The sequence below is a fragment of the Dendrobates tinctorius genome, unplaced genomic scaffold (assembly GCF_039654945.1).
Source record: "Dendrobates tinctorius isolate UK_male_01 unplaced genomic scaffold, ASM3965494v1 ptg000037l, whole genome shotgun sequence".
Classification (NCBI taxonomy): Eukaryota; Metazoa; Chordata; class Amphibia; order Anura; family Dendrobatidae; genus Dendrobates; species Dendrobates tinctorius.
In genome coordinates, this window is record NW_027361705.1 from 24204194 (window position 1) to 24225874 (window position 21681).

The 21681-nt window shown below is 43.9% G+C and overlaps 1 protein-coding gene across 3 annotated transcripts in view; it reads right to left on the reverse strand.

The window, feature by feature from the left end:
• Positions 1-21124, reverse strand: part of LOC141088062 (nuclease EXOG, mitochondrial-like) — a 50909-nt gene extending 29785 nt beyond the window's left edge. Inside the window, exons 1-6 of one of the 3 annotated variants that reach the window (XM_073573931.1) lie at positions 20761-20973; positions 18177-18321; positions 15894-16033; positions 15384-15460; positions 13832-13946; positions 6080-6702 (exon numbers count right to left, since the gene is read on the reverse strand). In XM_073573931.1, the coding sequence (XP_073430032.1) occupies positions 6244-6702; positions 13832-13946; positions 15384-15460; positions 15894-15926 (684 nt within the window). In that variant the 5' untranslated portion in view covers positions 15927-16033; positions 18177-18321; positions 20761-20973 and the 3' untranslated portion in view covers positions 6080-6243. Of the gene's footprint in view, positions 1-6079; positions 6703-13831; positions 14150-15383; positions 15461-15893; positions 16034-18176; positions 18322-20760; positions 20974-21011 lie in introns of those variants that run through there. The other 2 variants (XM_073573933.1, XM_073573932.1) reach the window with 2 other exon arrangements.
• Positions 21125-21681: the final 557 nt, after the last annotated feature.

A 21681-nucleotide genomic window follows, 5' to 3' on the forward strand; every position in this document is an offset into this window, starting at 1 on the left:
AAAAAGTTTTTTCTAATATCTAATCTGTGTCTCCTCCCATTCAGTTTCATCCCATTGCTTCTAGTCTTTCCTTGTGCAAATGAGAATAAAGATGATCCTTCTAGAATGTGACAGCCCATGAGATATTTGTAAACAGCTATTAAGTCTGCTCTCAGTCTTCTCTTTTGCAAACTAAACATTCCCAAATCCTGCAACCTTTCCTCATAAGACAGGGTTTGCAGACCGGTCACCATTCTGGTCGCTCTTTCCTGAACTTGCTCCAGTTTGTTGATGTCTTTTTTAAAATGTGGTGCCCAAAACTGGACACAATATTCCAGATGAGGTCTGACCAAAGAGGAGTAGAGGGAAATAATGACTTCACGTGATCTAGACTGTTTGCTTCTGCTAATACATCCTAGAATTGCATTTGCCTTATTTGCTGCTGCATCACACTGTTGACTCATATTCAGTCTGTGATCTATTAGTATACCCAAGTCTTTTTCACATGTGCTGTTGCTTGGCCCTATTCCTCCCATTCTGTATATGCTTTTTTCATTTTTATTGCCCAGATGTAGTACTTTGCATTTTTCCCTGTTAAAAATCATTCTGTTAGTTGCTGCCTACTGCTCCGGTTTATTTATATCTTTTTGAATCCTCTCTCTCTCTTCTCTAGTATTAGCTATCCCTCCTAGCTTTGTGTCATCAGCAAATTTAATCAGTTTACCCTCAATTCCTTCATCTAAATCGTTGATAAAGATGTGGAACAATACAGGGCCCAGGACAGAGCCCTGTGGTACCCCACTTGAGACATTCTTCCAACTGGATGTGCAGCCATTTACGACCACTCTTTGGGTCCGATCACTAAGCCAGTTATGAATCCACCTAACAGTTGCCTTGTCTATTTCATACTTAGTCATTTTTTCCATAAGGATTGTATGAGAGACTTTGTCAAATGCTTTGCTGAAGTCAAGATATACTATATCTACAGCATTTTCTTGATCAGTGATTCCGTCATAGAAGGAAATTAAGTTAGTCTGACATGACTTATTAGTTACAAACCCATGCTGGCTCTGTTTAATCACTACATTCTTATCCAGGTACTGACATACATGTTGTTTAATAATTTGTTCAAAGATCTTTCCTGGTATAGAAGTCAGACTCACCGTCCTATAGTTGCCTGGGTCCACCTTCCTCCCCTTTTTGAAGATAGGAACAACATTTGCTCTTCTTCAGTCTTCTGGGACTTCTCCTGTTCTCCAAGAATTTTCAAAGATTATGGAGAGGGGTTCAAAAATTTCTTCTGCTATCTCCTTCAGCACTCTGGGGTGTAATTCATCTGGACCTGGAGACTTGAATTCATTTAGATTAGCTAAGTGTTTCCTCACTATCTTTCTGTTTATAGATATCTTGGATTCTTCTATTCTGTTAATAGGACAGTGAAGAACAGTTGATGTTACATTTCCTTTCTGAGAGAAAACAGATGCAAAATAGGAATTTAAAAGTTCGGCTTTCTCAAGATCCTGTCTTACCATTTCATTATTTTCATCCTGTAAAAATCCTATAGCATCTTTGACTTTTCTTTTACTTTGGACATAGCCTCAAAATCCTTTATTATTGCTTTTGATATCTCTTGCAAGCCTCAATTCATTGTCAGCTTTAGTAATCTGATTTGTGCCCTGCAGGTTCTGCAGACAGCATTATATTCTTCTTTAGATATGCCTCCCTCTTTCCATTTCATAAACATTTCTTTCTTCCTTTTTAGCATGTGCTTAAATTCTGTGTTCATCCATCCTGGTTTCCTTAAATGCTTCCTATTCTTCCCTCTTTTCGGAATTGTTAACAACTGTGCTTTGAGAATTTCATTTTTCAAGATTTCCCATCCTTCCTGGACATTTTTGTCTTTAACCCCTTCCTGACATCCGATGTACTATCCCGTCCATGGGACCTGGGCCCCTATGCCCATGGACGGGATAGGACGTCTACCGCGATCAGCGGCGCCCACGTGGTGAGCGCAGCTGATCGCGGCCGGGTGTCAGCTGATTATCACAGCTGACACCCGGCACAATGTGTCAGGGGAGGTCACGGCCCGCCCCCGACATGTTAACCCCTTGCACACCACGATCAAACATGATCACGGTGTACCGGGGGTTAAAGGGAAGCATCGGCAGGGAGGGGGCTCCCTCCGTGCTTCCCTGAGCCCCCCACGGCAGCGCAATGTGCAGCGCTGCTGCGGGGGGCTCCTTTCCTGCAGGCCCCCGAATCCAAGGTGGCGACGGGGGCCTTCGGGGGCCTGCAGGAAGCTGGCTTCCTCAGTGCCTGCAAAGCGCAGACATGAGGAAGCCTTCTTCACTACCTGTGACAGATCGCTGTCACAGGACAGTGATGGCCCACATGGGACTATTTAATAAAGTTAAAAAAAATTCAAAAAAGTGTTAAAACAATTTAAAAAAAAATCGCCAAATAAATTAGAAAAAAAAAAAAATATTCCCCCAAATAAATCCATTTTTTGGAAATAAAAAAACAAAAAAACAATAAAAGTACACATATTAGGTATCGCCGCATCCGTAACGACCCACCCTATAAAACTGTCCCATTAGTTAACCCTTTTAGCGAACCCCTTAAAAAATAAAAATAAAAAACCAAGCAAAAAATAATGATTTAGTATCATACCTCCAAACATAAAGTGTAATAAAAAGCGATCAAAAAGACGCATATAAATATCCATGGTACCACTGAAAACGTCATCTTGTCCCGCAAAAAACGAGCTGCCACACAGCATCATCAGCGAAAAAATAAAAAAGTTATAGCTCGCAGAATAAAGCGATGCAAAAATAATTATTTTTTATATAAAATAGTTTTCATTGCATAAAACCGACAAAACATAAAAAAACGACCTAATTGAGGTATCACTGTAACTGTACTGACCAGAAGAATAAAACCGCTTTATCAATTTTACCGCACACGGAACGGTGTAAACGCACCCCCCCAAAAGAAATTCATGAAACGCTGGTTTTTGTTCATTCTGCGTCACAAAAATCGGAATAAAAAGCGATCAAAAAATGTCACGTGCCCGAAAATGGCACCAATAAAAACGTCAACTCGTCCCGCAAAAAATAAGACCTCACATGACTCGGTGGGTCAAAATACGGAAAAATTATAGCTCTCAATATGTGGTGATGCAAAAACTATTTTTACAATAAAAAGCGTCTTTTAGCGTGCGACAGCGGCCAAACATAAAAACCGCCATAAATAGTAAATCAAACCCCCCGTTATCACCCCCTTAGTTAGGGAAAAATGATAAATTAAAAAAAAGTATTTATTTCCATTTTTCCATTAGGGTTAGGGTTAGGGCTAGGGTTAGGGCTGAGATTAGGGTTAGGGGTGTGTTGGGGTTCGGGTTGGAGTTAGAATTGGGGGTTTCCACTGTTTGGGCACATCAGGGGCTCTCCAAATGCAACATGGCGTCTGATCTCAATTCCAGCCAATTCTGAGTTGAAAAAGTCAAATGGGGCTCCTTCCCTTCCAAGCTCTGCCATGGGCCCAAACAGTGTTTTACCCCCACATGTAGGGTATCAGCCTACTCAGGACAAATTGCAAAACAATTTTTGGGGTCCAATTTCTCCTGTTACCCTTAGGAAAATAAAAAATTGGAGGCAAAAATATCATTTTTGTGGAAAAAATACGATTTTTTAATTGTACGGCTGTATGTTATAAACTTCTGTGAAGCCCTTGGGGGTTAAAATTTCTCACCACACATCTAGATAAGTTCCTTAGGGGGTCTAGTTTCCAAAATGGTATCATTTGTGGGGGCTTTCCACTGTTTTGGTACAGGGGTTTTCCAATCGTGACATGATGTCCGATCTCAATTCCAGCCAAAAACGTCAAATGGCGCTGCTTCCCTTCCGAGCTCTGCCATGCGCCCAAATAGTGGTTTACCCCCACATGTGGGGTATCAGCGTACTCAGGACAAATTGCACAATAACTTTTAGGGTCCTGTTACCCTTGGGAAAATAAAAAATGGGGTGAAAAGATCATTTTTGTGGAAAAAAATATGATTTTTTAATTGTACCGCTGTACGTCATAAACTTCTGTAAAGCCCTTGTGGGTTCAAAGTTCTCACCACATATCTAGATAAGTTCCTTGGGGGGTCTAGTTTCCAAAATGGGGTTACTTGTAGGGGGTTTCCACTGTTTAGGTACATCAGGGACTCTCCAAACGTGACATGGCGTACGATCTGAATTCCAGCCAATTTTGCATTGAAAAAGTCAAACGGCACTCCTTCCATTCTGAGCTCTGCCATGCGCAGAAACAGTCGTTCCCCCCACATGTCAGGTATCAGCGTACTCAGGACAAATTGCACAATAACTTTTGCAGTCCAATTTCTTCTGTTACCCTTGGTAAAATAAAAAAAATTGAACCTGAAGTATTTTTTTTGTGAAAAAAAGTTAGATGTTCATTTTTTTAAAATATTCAAGAAAATTCCTGTGACGCACCTAAAGGGTTAATAAACTTCTTGAATGTGGTTTTGAGCACCATAAGGGGTGCAGTTTTTAGAATGGTGTCACTTTTGGGTATTTTCTATCATATAGACCCTTCAAAGTGGCTTCAAATGTGATGTGGTCCTAAAAATAAAATGGTGTTGTAAAAATGAGAAATCGCTGGTCAACTTTTAACCCTTATAACTTCCTAACAAAAAAAAAAATTTGGTTCCAAAATTGTGCTGATGTAAAGTAAACATGTGGGAAATGTTAGTTATTAAGTTTTTTGTGTGCCGTATCTCTGTGATTTAAGGGCATAAAAATTTAAAGTTGGAAAATTGCGAAATTTTCAAAATTTTCGCCAAATTTCCGTTTTTCTCACAAATAAACGCAAGTTATTTGAATGAAATTTTACCACTAACATGAAGTACAATATGTCACGAGAAAAAAATGTCTGAATCACCGCGATCCATGGAAGGGTTCCAGAGTTATGACCTCATAAAGGTGCAGTGGTCAGAAATGTAAAAATTTCCCCGGTCATGAACGTGCAAACCACCCTTGGGGGTGAAGGGGTTAAGGATATCCAGCCATCCTTAAAGACAAAAATGTCCAGGAAGGATGGGAAATGTATCAGGTTTTGCTGATTTTTTGTGCCAAAACCTGATTCTAAAGAACAGAACTTTTTTTTCAACACTAAACTTTATCAGCATGCATAAGAAACAAGTCTAGCATGCCAGAAACACAGCAAAAATGAGAGAGATCAGGTTTTGCTGCAGGAATTGGAAAACTTGCAAGGTCAGCAGTCTATCAAATACTTAATTTTCCCCACTGTATATACTGGCCCAAAGTACGCTCTGGCTGGCCTCCATTACATGAAGAGAGTCCTATGGATAAGTCATAAGAATGTAGGCAGACATATTTTTAGGTATGTGCCAACTATAAGAATAACGTATATTGAACACCATGTAAATCTAACTTCAAAGGGAATCTGTCACCAATCTGTCAGAAGGTTTTTGCTACCTCATCTGACAGCAGCACAAAATTAGGAAAAGACAGATTCCAGTGATGAGTCACTTAGCTTACTGTGGCAGATGTGACACAGAGTTCTTAGATACAGCACATACAATAGAAGAGCTGAAAAGCTGCCACAGGCCACACCACAGCTATGTACATTATCTATAGACAGTGAGCTGCTTATCACAGGAGGGGCGGAGTCGAACTTGGTGTCACCTGTTGCTGCAGTCTGAGCAGTGATAAAGTCCTGGTGATAAAACCTTCATTATAAGTAAACAACAGCACGCAGCCTCATAAGGGACACATCGATGAGTTACCCATTTAAACCCTACCTCATACTTTATTCAGATTACATAGCGAAAGCCTGCTGATGGATTTCTTTAAATCTATAGATGTATTTCCATCCTTTGGCAATTAAAAGAAAACATCTGATAATCCCTGATGAGTTGGTAATAATGGCCTGGTATCAATAGTCGTAGCCGCACAAAGCGAACACTCAGACGGCAGCAAGATTTCTCCCCCTTCATGAGTCCGGAAGGGAGTGATCACAGCCTTCTTGGTCCGGCTTACAGACCGACCCACTGAATAATGACAAATGTAACGTTTTTTTCTATGATTTATTCCCCCCATTTTTTTTTTTAAGTACTTTACAAAAGTCCTCATTTAAAGGGATTTTTCCTTGTTAAAGGTCACCTTTACAGATTCCTGAGCAAAGAAAAATAGAACTTGGTTCCATGTGATTATGGGCCTTGTAACATGCAGCTATGACTTGTTACCCTTGTCTTCCGTCTCGTACAGTAACAGTCTCACCAGACTCCAGTTCATTCTTCTTCTGTTCATAAAGTTCTAACAGATACCGGTCCGGCTTTATGTTGGCCTCACGCAATTCTAGCATGATCTTCTCCACTTTCTGGAGGCTTCTTGCATTCTTCATGCTCCGTCCTGCAATGTATAGTTTGAACTCTTCTAGTTCAATAAGCTTACAGGTGTCCTCCTCACAAATGTTCTTCACTTCTTTTGATTTGTCCACTTGAGGGAAGAAAACAAGACCAGATGACTTCTCAAGTGTCTCAAGAGGGACCTGAAATTCTGGCAACTGATGCTGAAAGCTGATGGGGACGTTGGGAACAATAAAAGCTCCTTCAGCTAGAGTCTCCTCAGAGGGCTTCCTCCTGGCGAGGATCACCTTATACAGATGTGTGGGCACGACTACATCATCACTGCCAATAACCTGAAATAAAAAATTAGCAAGAACATCTTCATTACACCAAAAAGATCACAGTGCACCACCACAAATTGCAGTAGGCCTCTGTGCACCTACATGGAGATTTCCACATCGCCTCTCACACACCCCACCCATCTTCACTATTAAAGTTTAAACTTTAAGGACTTGTAAGATTTAGAAAACAAATATTAAAATGCCATCAAATAGCAAAAGCGAAAGAAGCTGTGGTGGGCATCTCTATTCCTGGAGACCCAACTTGCCCCCAATAATATAAACTTTCAGCCCACTGATTTCACTGTTATCTGACAATTGGGTCCCGGGAAGCGGGGACTGCATTAATGGATAAATAGAAAATCATCAAATACCCTTATTACAAATTAGATTGTTTAAAAGTGCCACCAACAAGGTGCATTCATTCTCACTAACCTGTCCGTCCAATGCCTAATGTCAGGTCTGTGGCAACAGAAAGGGAACCTGTCACCAGTAGTGTCATAACAGCTAAAACTATGACTTTACTCAGCGTCTGTGCTGCATTCCATAAATGCTTATATACCCCCTGTATACTCCCAAAAGAACATTTAAAGTTCTCCCGCGTTGTATGAAAATCGGGTCGTTCCTGTCCGATGACCATGGTTTCGGGCCTCTTGATCCCTCTTCCCCGACTGCTGCTCGCCGCCCTCTTCCCCGACTGCTGCTCGTCGCCCTCTTCCCCGACTGCTGCTCGCCGCCCTCTTCCCCGACTGCTGCTCGCCGCCCTCTTCCCCGACTGCTGCTCGCCGCTCTCTTCCCCAACTGCTGCTCGCCGCCCTCCGCCACGACTGCTGCTCGCCGCCCTCCGCCCCGACTGCTGCTCGCCGCCCTCCGCCCCGGCTGCTGCTATCCACCCTCCGCCCCGGCTGCTGCTCACCGCCCTCCTCCTTCAACTGACATGGATGATGCATCATGTCAAGATTTCGCCAGGCAATGTGGATGCATCAAGGAATCACCTACGTCAATTAAAGAAGGAGAACAGTGAGCAAGAGCCAGGGGGAGGGATGGGGAGGCCTGAAACCACAAATCCAGCCTTTATAGTGCCCACAGAATGATAATGAAATGTGGCAGCCCACTAGAAAAAAATCTGATGCAAAGTTACAAAGCACCAGAATTTTATAGTGCTCACAGAATTATAATAATGACATTGAGCAGCCTACTGAAAAAAAAAGTGGAAGCCAAGTTACAGAGTATCAAAATTGTGTATTCTAATAAAGGAAGTTCCAGACTCTATAGTGCTGACAGAATGATAATAAACTGGAGTATCCCACTGGAAAAAAAAGAAGCCACGTAAGAGAGTGTCAGAAGGGTGTACTCTAGTAAGGGAAAAAAGGAAGTTCCAGACTCTATAGTGCTGGCAAAATAATAATGACCTGAAACTGACCATTGAAAACAGAGTGGTAGCCAAACTACAAAGCATTCGCTTTGGAACAGTTCCAGCTTGACTGGTACAGTTAGGTCCATATATATTTGGACAGAGACAACATTTTTCTAATTTTGGTTCTAGACATTACCACAATGAATTTTAAACAAAACAATTCAGATGCAGTTGAAGTTCAGACTTTCAGCTTTCATTTGAGGGTATCCATATTAAAATTGGATGAAGGGTTTAGGAGTTTCAGCTCCTTAACATGTGCCACCCTGTTTTTAACCCCTTCACTACCAAGGGTGGTTTGCACGTTAACTCCCGGGCCAATTTTTACAATTCTGACCACTGTCACTTTATGAGGTCATAACTCTGAAACGCTTCCATTGATCCCGGTGATTCTGACATTGTTTTCTCGTGACATATTGTACTTCATGTTATTGGTAAAATTTCATTCAAATAACTTGCGTTTATTTGTGAAAAAAACTGAAATTTGGCGAAAATTTTGAAAATTTCGCAATTTTCCAACTTTGAATTTAAATCACAGCGATACGGCACACAAAAAACTTGATAACTAACATTTCCCACATGTTTACTTTACATCAGCACAATTTTGGAACCAAAATTTTTTTTTGTTAGGAAGTTATAAGGGTTAAAAGTTGACCAGCGATTTCTCATTTTTACAACACCATTTTATTTTTAGGACCACATCACAATTGAAGCCACTTTGAGGGGTCTATATGATAGAAAATACCCAAAAGTGACACCATTCTAAAAACTGCAACCCCTCATGGTGCTTAAAACCACATTCAAGAAGTTTATTAACCCTTTAGGTGCGTCAGGAATTTTTTGAATATTTAAAAAAAAAATGAACATTTAACTTTTTTTCACAAAATAAATACTTCAGGTTCAATTTTCTTTATTTTACCAAGGGTAACAGGAGAAATTGGACTGCAAAAGTTAATGTGCAATTTTTCCTGAGTACGCCGATACCTGATATGTGGGGGGGAACCACTGTTTCGGCGCATGACAGACCTCAGTAGGGAAGGAGCGCCGTTTGACTTTTTCAATGCAAAATTGGCTGGAATTCAGATCGGACGCCATGTCGCTTTTGGAGAGCCCCTGATGTACCTGAACAGTGGAAACCCCCCCAAGTGACCCCATTTTGGAGACTAGACCCCCCAAGGAACTTATTTAGATATGTGGTGAGAACTTTGAACCCACAAGGGCTTCACAGAAGTTTATAACGTACAGCGGTACAATTAAAAAATCATATTTTTTCCACAAAAATGATCTTTTCACCCCCAATTTTTATATTTCCAAGGGTAACAGGACCCTAAAAGTTATTGTGCATTTTGTCCTGAGTACGCTGATACCCCATATGTGGGTGTAAATGACTATTTGGGCGCATAGCAGAGCTCGGAAGGGAAGCAGCGCCATTTGACGTTTTTGGCTAGAATTGAGATCGGACACCATGTCGCGATTGGAAAACCCCTGATGTACAAAAACAGTGGAAACCCCCCACAAATGACACCATTTTGGAATCTAGACCCCCCCAAGGAACTTATCTAGATGTGTGGTGAGCACTTTGAACCCCCAAGGGCTTCACAGAAGTTTATAATGCCCAGGCATAAAAATAAAAAAATCGTATTTTTTCCACAAACATGATCAGTTAGTCTCCAATTTTTTTATTTTCCCAAGGGTAACAGGAGAAATTGGACCCCAAAAGTTGTTGTCCAATTTGTCCTGAGTACGCTGATACCTCATATGTGGGAGAAAACTACTGTATGGGCACACGTCAGGGCTCGGAAGGGAAGTAGTGACGTTTTGGAATGAAGACTTTGATGGCATGGTCTGCGGGTGTCATGTTGCTTTTGGAGAGCCCCTAATGTACCTAAACTATTGAAACTCCCCACAAGTGACCCCAATTTGGAAAATAGACCCCCCACGGGACTTATCTAGATGTTTGGTGAGCCTTTTGAACCCCCAAGTGCTTCACAGAAGTTTATAACGCCTGGGCGTGAAAAGAAAAAAAATCATTTTTTTCCGCAAAAATGATATTTTTGCCCCCAATTTTTTATTTTCCTAAGGGTAACAGGGGAAATTGGACCCCAAAAGTTGTTTTGTAATTTGTCCTGAGTAGGCTGATACCGCATATATGGGGGTAAAACACTGTTTGGGCGCATGGCAGAGCTTGGAAGGGAAGGAGCACCATTTGACTTTTTCAACGCAGAATTGGCCGGAATTGAGATTAGACGCCATGTTGCATTTGGAGAGCACCTGATGTGCCCAAACAGTGGAAAGCCCACAATTATAACTCCAACCCTAACCCCAACACACCCCCAACCCTAATCTCAGCAATAATCCTAGCCCTAACCCTAGCCCTAACCCTTGCCCTAGCCCTAACCCTAGCCCTAACCCTAATGGGAAAATGGAAATAAATACATTTTCTTTTAGTTTTATTATTTTTTCCCTAACTAAGGGGGTGATAACGGGGGGTTTGATTTACTATTTATGGCGGTTTTTATGTTTGGCAGCTGTCGCACGCTAAAAGACGCTTTTTATTGTAAAAATAGTTTTTGCATCACCACATATTGTGAGCTATAATTTTTCTGTATTTTGACCCACCGAGTCATGTGAGGTCTTATTTTTTGCGGAACGAGTTGACGTTTTTATTGGTACCATTTTCGGGCACGTGACATTTTTCAATCGCTTTTTATTCCGATTTTTGGGACGCAGAATGAACTAAAACCAGCGTTTCATGAATTTCTTTTGGGGGGGTGCGTTTACACTGTTCCGCGTGCGGTAAAATTGATAAAGCGGTTTTATTCTTCGGGTCAGTACGGTTACAGCGATACCTCATTTAGGTCGTTTTTTTATGTTTTGTCGGTTTTTTGCAATGAAAACAATTTTATATAAAAAATAATTATTTTTGTATCGCTTTATTCTGCGAGCTATAACTTTTTTATTTTTTTGCAGATGATGCTGTGTGGTGCTCGTTTTTTGCGGGACAAGATGACGTTTTCAGCGGTACCATGGATATTTATATGCGTCTTTTTGATCGCGCGTTATTGCACTTTTTGTTCGGTGGTATGATAATAAATCATTATTTTTTGCTTCGTTTTTTATTTTTATTTTTTAAGGGGTTCGCTAAAGGGGTTAACTAATGGGACAGTTTTATAGGGCGGGTCGCTACGGACGCGGCGATACCAAATATGTGTACTTTTATTATTTTGTTTTTTTTATTTTGAAAAAATGGATTTATTGGGGAATATTTTTGTTTTTTTTTACTAATTTATTTAGCGATTTTTTGTTAAATTATTTTTAACACTTTTTTTTTTTTTTACTTTATTACTTTGTCCCAGGTGGGACATCACTGTCCTCTGACAGATCGCTGATCTGTCACATCACAGATCACTGTGGGGAAAGAGAGGGGAAAGAAAGAGACCCCCGCAGCAGCGCTGCACATTGCGCTGCCGTGGGGGGCTCAGGGAAGAACGGAGGGAGCCCCCTCCCTGCCGATGCTTCCCTTTAACCCCCGGTACACCGCGATCGCATTTGATCGTGGTGTGAAAGGGGTTAACATGTCGGGGGCGGTCCGTGACAGCCCCTGACACATTGTGCTGTGATCAGCTGACACCCGGCCGCGATCAGCGGCGCTCACCACGTGGGCGCCGCTGATTGCTGGGACGTAATATTCCGTCCATGGTAATTACGTCCATTGTAGGTAAGGGGTTAAAAGGACCAAAAGTAATTGGACAATTGACTCCAAGGCTATTTCATGGACAGGTGTGGGCAATCCCTTCGTTATGTCATTCTCAATTAAGCAGATAAAAAGGCCTGGAGTTGATTTGAGGTGTGATGCTTGCATTTGGAAGGTTTTGCTGTGAAGGAAACATGCGGTCAAAGGAGCTCTCCATGCAGGTGAAACAAGCCATCCTTAAGCTGCAAAAACAGAAAAAAAACCATCCGAGAAATTGCTACAACATTAGGAGTGGCAAAATCTACAGTTTGGTACATCCTGAGAAAGAAAGAAAGCACTGGTGAACTCATCAATGCAAAAAGACCTGGGCGCCCACGGAAGACAACAGTGGTGGATGATCGCAGAATAGTCTCCATGATGAAGAGAAACCCCTTCACAACAGCCAACCAAGTGAACAACACTCTCCAGGAGGTAGGCGTATCAATATCCAAATCTACCATAAAGAGAAGACTGCATGAAAGTAAATACAGAGGGTTCACTGCACGGTGCAAGCCACTCATAAGCATCAAGAATAAAAAGGCTAGACTGGACTTTGCTAAAAAACATCTAAAAAATCCAGCACAGTTCTGGAAGAACATTATTAGGACAGATAAAACCAAGATCAACCTCTACAAGAATGATGGAAAGAGAAAAGTATGGCGAAGGCGTGGTACAGCTCTCATGATCCAAAGCATACCACATCATCTGTAAAACACGGCGGAGGCAGTGTGATGGCTTGGGCATGCATGGCTGCCAGTGGCACTGGGTCACTAGTGTTTATTGATGATGTGACACAGGACAGAAGCAGTCGAATGAATTCTGAGGTATTCAAAGCCATACTGTGTGCTCAGATCCAGCCAAATGCAGCCAAACTGATTGGTCGTCGTTTCATACTACAGATGGACAATGACCCAACACATAAAGCCAAAGCAACCCAGGATTTTATTAAAGCAAAGAAATATTCTTGAATGGCCAAGTCAGTCACCTGATCTCAACCCAATTGAGCATGCATTTCACTTGTTAAAGACTAAACTTCAGACAGAAAGGCCCACAAACAAACAGCAACTGAAAACTACTGCAGTGAAGGCCTGGCAGAGCATCAAAAAGGAGGAAACACAGCGTCTGGTGATGTCCATGAGTTCAAGACTTCAGGCAGTCATTACCAACAAAGGGTTTTCAACCAAGTACTAGAAATGAACATTTTATTTACAATTATTTAATCTGTCCAATTACTTTTGGTCCCTTTAAAAACAGGGTGGCACATGTTAAGAATCTGAAACTCCTAAACCCTTCATCCAATTTGAATGTGGATACCCTCAAATGAAAGCTGAAAGTCTGACCTTCAACTGCTTCTGAGTTGGTTTGTTTAAAATTCATTGTGGTAATATCTAGAACCAAAATTAGAAAAATGTTGTCTCTGTCCAAATATATATGGACCTAACTGTATTTGCACTAACAGCAGTGATGAGGGCAACAGGTCCAAGCATTTACCCTGGATTTGGATATTATACCAAGTACGCCCCCCAGATTACGATTACGGCTGATTGCTGGCACAAATCACACATAGGTGCAAAAACGACAAAGAATATTTGCCCAGAATCACCCATGATGCCAATGATCATGCCATGGAGGTGTTGCAAACCTGCCATTCGCTGCCCCACGAAGCCTTTTATTGCATATTATGCCCATAGCTCCTCATTTAAATTCTGAATTTATAATTTATTAAATTAGAATCTCACCCTGGTTACTGAGCAAACAGGTAGCTCTTAGTGAGAATGTGCGGTGTCTTTCACCCTGAACTAAGAAATTTAGTGGATCGGAGGCTGCCGATTAGAGGAACTTCATTTCACGACTGAACGCTTCTCAACACAATCAGGCAGGAGCAGAAAGCAATGATCAGCCAGACTGAAGGAGGCTCATTGTTTTCTAGAACACGGCGGCCGACCGGTCATCTCTGAAGTCACTACATGAACATGTGGTGGTAAACAGCGGCTCACCTGATAAGTGACACTTTTCTTGCCGTCCTCATTCTGCACGGGTAACAGCAGGGGGCCGCTCACAATCCAGATATCATCGAATCGCTGTGTCAGGTCTCGACAATACATTTCAAACCTGGATAAAGATTTCAAGCAATGAGAAAAATGAGCCGCCATTACTCCATTGTAGGACTGATCTCATTACACTACACATGCAATGGCCTGGCTGATGACTGTCCCCGGAGAACATGTCCACCTCAAGCTGCCATCGGTTATGTCATTCGTTGCAGATATTTCTACATATCTGTGTCTGAAGCTCCAGATACGGTTCTCCTAGACCTGTGAATAGGAAATTTACCTAGTTACATAGTAATCCAGAAGCAGAGGGGTGTCACCATACAAATAGATGCCATCCAGGACAGAGTATGAAATCACCGTGAATAATGACATTTATGATATGGGGTATTCCCATCCCATAAAGTGATGGCATGTTACTTTATGATCGGTGGAGGTCTGACCTATGGGCCCCTCACCGATCATGAAAATGTTGTACTCTCTACACAGTGACGCCAGAGGGGAACTACAGCTCAGCGGTATACCACCACCTTCCTCAGCGCCTGTGCTGCATTACAGAAAGTTGTATACTATGTCCTGACTCCCCCTTATATCTCCAAAAAAAAACTACTGAAGTGCTCCAGCAAGTAATACAAATTAGGACGGTCCGGTCCGAGGGGTGTCATTACAGCGGGGCCTGTCCCTCCTCTCCCCTGCTAAAAGCCGTCTTCCAGCTTTGATTGATGTGGATGACGTGTCCTGTGTCATCCACATAGCTGAATGAAATCTCGTGCCTGAGCAGGGACATTGCCGGATCGCACAAACGCACTTTCCTCTTCTCTACTGCAGGCCGAGCCTAAAATCTAACTGCGCATGCGCCGGCACATGTCTTTCCGGCTCCTGCTTACCAAAACCATTTTAGCTATATTGTTTTCTGGGCAAAATGGTTCCGGTAAGAAGGAGCCAGAAAGAAAGGAAGGCTGTAGAAGGCAGCCATGTCTCGTCATATCTTTGTGTCTGTGACATTGAAGGCTCAATGTGGGTTCAAGCTGCAGTGGTCCAGGAAAGACCACGATATGTTAAAAGGATTGTCCATTACTGAACAGCCTCTCATTAAATGCTAAAGGACCCCAGATTTTATCAAAATAAAAAATATATTTCTAGATATTTACACACACTTGTCGGATGGAGGTTATTCCAGCAATTTTTAATCGCTGGTATAACCCGAGTCTTTTGATAGAGGACACTGGTGTCACAGGAGCGTTGCAGACTGCCACACCGATCAGCTGCAGCCTTCAGTCAGGTGGAGCCATTTAGTCTGATGCCACGATGAAGGCTGGAGCCGACTGTCATGTCACATAACCTCTGGAAGACAGCTCCAAAAATCACTGAGATGTTGAGTCCGGGTGGCAAGGAGGTGATTTTTGCTATTGACAACCCCTTTAATCTTTGAACATGAGGCAGGACTGCATCTGCATTTCAGATTGTAAAGTAAATCCCTGTTGACCATGGACCTTACCGATTCCAGAAGCCGGCGTTGTTTTTATAGTTTTGGGGCACAATGTTTGACAGGTAAAATGTTTCAGCCATGGCCTCCTGTGGACGTAAAAGAGAACTGATGTAAATAGTCAAAATAGTAAGGGTCTGTGCACACGCTGCAGAGTTATCACTTTTTTTCTGCACAGATTTGTCATAAAGTGAATTAGAATCCTGAAGTCTCATGCACTTATTGCTTATTTGTGACTTGCAGATTTCACTCATATTAATGAGTGGGAAAAATCTGCACCAAAAAAACATTTAAAAAATGGGTCAAAAATGCATGTATTACACGCTGTTTTTCGTGCCAATCGATGCCGAAATGGTACAGAAATTTCTGCACCAAACATTTAATGTCTGCACACACCATAAAGCTTTATGACAAGTCAAAGTAATGAACTTTATATTCCATATTCTTATATAAATACAAAAAGAAAAAAAGACGAATTTTTATAGATTTTCTTCTTCAGATAAGCAGAAAACAGATTCTTACTGTAGAATATTTACTGTCCCCCGCTGGCGCCATGTGACCCCGGGACCACCCGCTACGTAAATAGTCTTCATTGCTGGCACTAAATAATTGCGGAATGTTTGGATCCGGTTTAAATCGGCAGTGTTTCCGGTCAGCAACGCCTAAGGAAAAGATAAAAAAAGAAGAACATGTTCTAAAACCTAGACAAACAAAATAAAGCACAACACCCCCTGAATTGGGGGGCAACTATATTTATACTGAGCCGTCCTGCTGTTTACAGTCCCAAGAGGGGCCTTTCCATTGGCAGCTGTATACGACCATTAGGGCTCGCTGCCACTGGCGATTAAATAATAATAATAATCAGATTGCATTCGTACCAATTTAATCCTATATCTCATTATTTATCAATGGCGCGTTTTTGCCAGCGCTGATCGGATTGCAATCGGACAGGAAAAAAAAATGGCAGCATGCTGTGATTGCACGCCAAATTCGGTTCTCACGCACCCATACAAGTCTAGAGGAGAGTGTGTAACATCGCACTGCACTCGGATATCAGATGATCATTTCCACTGTGGATTTGGTCACTAATCCACAACAAAACGTGTAATGATTCCACAGAAGGAACCAGCATTTGTTGATCGTGGATTCCACCCTGCTCCGTTACTAAGCATTATTGAATAGGGTGAAATCCACAATCAAAATCTGTACATGAATGAGCACGCTGCAGATCTGACGTCGGCACCATGCTTTCATTTTTTTGCAATGTGTGACTGAGACTTTCAAGTCTTCTAGACTGCTGCAGACTAAACCACAATTCCGCAAAGTGTGAACTTGGCCTCAGGACATGCCGCAGCCTCACTTAAAGAGGACCTGTCACCTGTGTGTGGCTGCACGTACGATGTAAGAAAAGAGAGAGCAGCCACAGACCGACGGTTTTACAAATCATAACTCATTAAGAAAGACGTCCAGCAGTGTCCCTAATGACAGGCTAAAGGTCCGGACTGTCTAGAAAAAAAATCAGGTCCGAACTTCCGGGTTGTGGGATCCCGACATACAGAGCGAGATCCAACAACCCTCCGTGGCCGCCGTGACAGTAAAGTGCGAGGCCGATGATCTACACCAGAGCGGATACATCATTTACTGAGAGGCGAGGTAACCGCTCTAATGATGTTACCGACTGGTAACTGCTACGTACCGGACGGGGCGACACTGGTTTGGCTCCAACGTGAGATTTCATGACACCTCACGAGGTCTCACACTGTGGGAATCTGAATGCCACGATCTAACAACATGCAAGTTTGAACCTGAATTTTGCTAGAAAGTCGGGTCTTTTAGGTTGGTATTAGCAACACTTTTTTTATTTCATTTCTGCCCATAGGTTGTTTAAAAAAAAAAAATTAAAAATCACCAGTCGGAGGCTGCCCGCTGTTCTCTTAAATAAAAAGGGCGACCTGAGACTGGTGACAGGCGCTCTGTAATGTGACCGCTCTAGACAAATGTCTAATGCTACAGTTTTCCCAACACTGAAGTCAGTAAGTGAAAACGGAGTCAAATCAGAAACAAATAGAAGAGGTTTGAAAACTTTTTTTTTTACTGCATGGGAATAAACAATAAGAATTCACTACAACGTTGTCTGGCCTAAGTGGTGAGTTGTCAGAAAAAATACTAAATGCATCAAAAATGAGATGTGTAAAAGTGCCACTAAAAATGGATAACTGTGATCCTGACATATTGTTAGACCTCTGGGAATCCAGTGCTGAATAAAGGGGGCTGTCCCACTCTCTGTCTTCAGGGGGGCACAGCTCCCGGTGAGCATGAAGTCAGAAAATAGGAACGGCACTGAGCGCCCGATACATTGTGACAGATGAGACGAGCCGCATGTTTCCACCGCTCACTGGAACGGAGCGCTCAGCTGCTGTTACAGGAGGCGGCTCTGGCTCCGCTTGTAAACATTATTATTATGCTTTAGCTTATATAGCGCCATTAATTCCACAGCGCTTTACAAAGCTTGTCTTCACTGTCCCCATTGGGGCTCACAATCTAAATTCCCTATCAGTATGTCTTTGGAGTGTTGAAGGAAAACGGAGAACCCGGAGGAAACCCACGCAAACACGGGGAGAACATAAAATCGCCTTGCAGATGTTGTCCTCGGTGGGATTTGAACCCAGGACCCCAGAGCTGCAAAGTAAAAGTGCTAACCACTGAGACACCATACAATGCTAACCAGTGAGCCACTTTGTTGCCCATTGTGCTCCTTACTAGGAGACCAGCCGAGGTAATGGAATTAATTCCCTTTTTACTCACCAACTATTTTCTCTTTTATAAGATGCTCAATGACCCAACGTGGGGTCTTCTTTGCTTGATCATAAGATAAAGCATGACCGATATATTGCCTGACCTCCACTCTGCGGGAATCCAAACTCCTCCAATGGAGACTTCTGTACAGGTTCTGGGGCAAAAAAAAGGCTAATATTAACATTATATCTAGTTCAGTAGGATCAACCCTCTTAAGCCATCTAGATGGCCACGCAAGTAAAAAAAAAAAAAAAAATTAATAAAATGATAACGTGACGTCTTCAATCTTATCTTATTACCTAGAAATCTACACTTGTCTTTATATGTAAATGAACGGTTAAGATCTACGGGCCGGACATAGATCTCCCTGAGAATCTGCCTCCAGAGACTTTTTTAAATGAAAGGAGGTGTTACCAGTGTAGATCAGGAGAGCTGTCAGTCATTACATGTCTCACACAGCAATGCCGCATTTCATGTAAAGTTGTCCACTGCTAGGACAACCCCTTGTCATACCCCACGCTTTGCCCCAATAAGATAAAAAAGCCTATACTCACATCCCGTGCCTGCGCTGCTCCCACGGTGTCAGCACGCGCGCTCTGCAGGGCTCTCATGCGGTTTGACACTGACACACAATCAGCGCTGGCATCACTGTCCCCACCCTTCATATGAATCGAACATGAAGAGGAAGTCGGAGATCAGCCGCAGTCCGGACTTACTCTTCATGTACAATTCGTGTGAAGGTGCGGACAGTGACGCCAGCGCTGATTGGGCACCGGAGTCACGTGTCACATCGTACAAGAGCCCCAGGACCGCGCGTACCGGCCCCGCGGGAACAACGATGGCACAAGGGGCGAGGATAAGCTTTATGTAATCTCTGTAATCATTCTGCACCAAAATACTAGCTGTGCCAACTGTTGGCGGCATAAACTTAAAATGAAACAAACAATGGTGTAAATTGCTGTTGTTTCACAATACAATGCAGCCTGCAGAAAAAACACCAAATATCAGAGCTACAGAGAAAAAAAGAAAAAAACTGTATAAAAAACAGAACAGAAGAGATGCTGAGCAGTGATGAGCGTGCTGAGGTGTTATCTGGGCATGCTTGAGCGCTAACAGTGACTTCGGTGTGCTGAATAATATGTTCTAGTCCCTGCGTCTGCATGTGTAGGGTCGGTGGGCTGAGCTGGGGGTTGGTCCCTCTATATACCGCGCAGAGACAAAACAGAGACAAGATTGAGGCAGGTTCTGGGTGCAACAGGTCCAAGTTTATTCCACTCGCCGTCCGCCTGACGGCCTCTGCAGTACACCGCAGTTCTCTTCACCTCACGGCCCTCCGTTTCTAGGGCCCGTTATACACACCGTACTTTCACACTAGGGACGTACATGCACGTACTGTCCTTCTTCACTGTTTGACGCTCCTGACAGGTCCGTCACTGTGGCCGCCTTAGGCCACTAAACCAACAGCAATTTTACTGGTCAGGCGTCGTGTCAAATACGGTGTCCCACACCCGGTGTCTCGTCTCCACTGCAGTACTTTCCTGTCAGGACCACCCCTCTGACGTTCTCTCTCCTCAGAGCGCACAGACTGTCGTAGTCCTCCTGTCACCTGACCTCCCTATGGGGACTGGAACTTTCTGGAACCCTCCCTCAGTATTTATACCTTTCCTGGTTCCCTGTAACTCCGCCCCCATGACCAACGGTTTCCTAAGCCCTAAGCTGATGTCAAGTCCTTTGCTCACACTCCTCCCTGCCCTCTAATGGTCAACCCAGGTACTGCACGTCCACTACACTTTCCCAGCTTTTTCCCCACTGTAGTAACTGACAACTATCTGAACTGTGCAAACCTTTCCTTCTCTATACTGACAGGGCCGTCCGGTCACCTTCCCTACACATGTCTCGTGACAGCCGTGACACATGTAAGGGTATGTTCCCACGGTCAGTGGACGCTGTGTACATCCGCAGCGTCCAGATGTTACAGCACAGTGGAGGGGGTGTCATCATATCCCACGCCCACTATGCGGGCAGACGCCTCTGGCTTCCATGTGGAGCGTCTCTCCCGCCCGCAGCATGTCTATATATGTAGCGGAGACGCTCTGTCTCCACAGGATAAATCTCACCCGTACAATGTAATGGGAGCCGTGATCCCGCACGGTTCAGTGATCACATGTGGAATCAGCGGCGTTCAGAAGCCGGCAGCGCTGTGGATGGAGCGGACATGTGCTGCCAATACTGACCGTGGGAACATCCCCTGAGGAGTGACTGACAATCCCTGCATGTGCCGCTGCTGTCAGCCACGAGACATGCAGCCGCAGGGACCAGAGCATAGTATTCGAGCACGCCGGGCACTACGAGCACTCGAGCATGCCCAGATAACACTTCATCCGACCCCGCTCACTCATCACTGATTCCACGGTGTGGACGTTGCGCTTTTTTACTTCTCTCCTATAAACCGACACAGAACAGACCCCAGACAGACCCCAGAACGATCCATGGCCCCTCTGCTCCGTCCTGACATGAGGGGGCGCTGCAGTAAGGCAGAGGGTGAGAGGGGAGCTTGTACTGACGTCACTGGGAACTAGGGGGTGACACATACACTGTACCCTGCTCGGACCGGTCACTCCCACGCGTGAGCGCGGACACGAGGCCACGTGACTCCGCCCTGATTCACTGTGGCCGCAGTTTCGGCGTTAACCCCTCCGTGCCTGTTGTTGAGGCCCCCGGATGCCATGAGGAGTGTGCACAGAGCAGGGACCCGGATGCAGGCCGCAGCACACGCGTCTATGACAGGGCCTCCCTCCACAGGGGTAACGGCGCACACTCTCCGCCAGGGGGCGGCTTTCTCACCTGGCTCGGCTAAATACAGCGCGGCTAAGCAGGACGATGTGCTCAGTGTAGCCCCCAGCACGAAACCCCCCAGAAAGCGGCGGCTTATAATCCTGTAGGAAATATGTCCTGACTAGAGTTGAGCGAAACGGGTCGAAAAAATTCAAAAGTCGCCGACTTTTGGCAAAGTCGGGTTTCATGAAACGAAACCCGACCCTAGGATGAGGTCGGCCACGAGGTCGGCGACTTACGCGCCAAAGTCGCGTTTCAAAAGTTTGTTTTGCGCTCTTTTTCAGCAAATCAGGATCCACGGACACTGTGGGCAACGTGATGACCTAGGCACGGGTCACCACCATCTTTCAGAAGGGCATGCAAGTGATTGGCTTGCTTTGGTGGGCGTCACAGGGGGTATAAAAGGGCGTGCACGCCGACCGCCATCTTACTTCTGCCGATCTTAGTATAGGGAGAGGTTGCTGCTGATTCTGTAGGGAGAGCGTTAGGCAGGGAAGAAGACAAAAGAACTGCTTCTGCTGCTAGCGATTTGGCCTGCACAACACACAAGTCACTGTGTGTGCAGTGCAAGGGGAGGCTATATTGTGGTGTATCAGTGGTGTTGGTTGTTGGGCTGCCTTCTAAGGCTTCCTGACACGCTGGCATTGCTGTTTACCCACTGCTCCGCAAACTGCTTTTT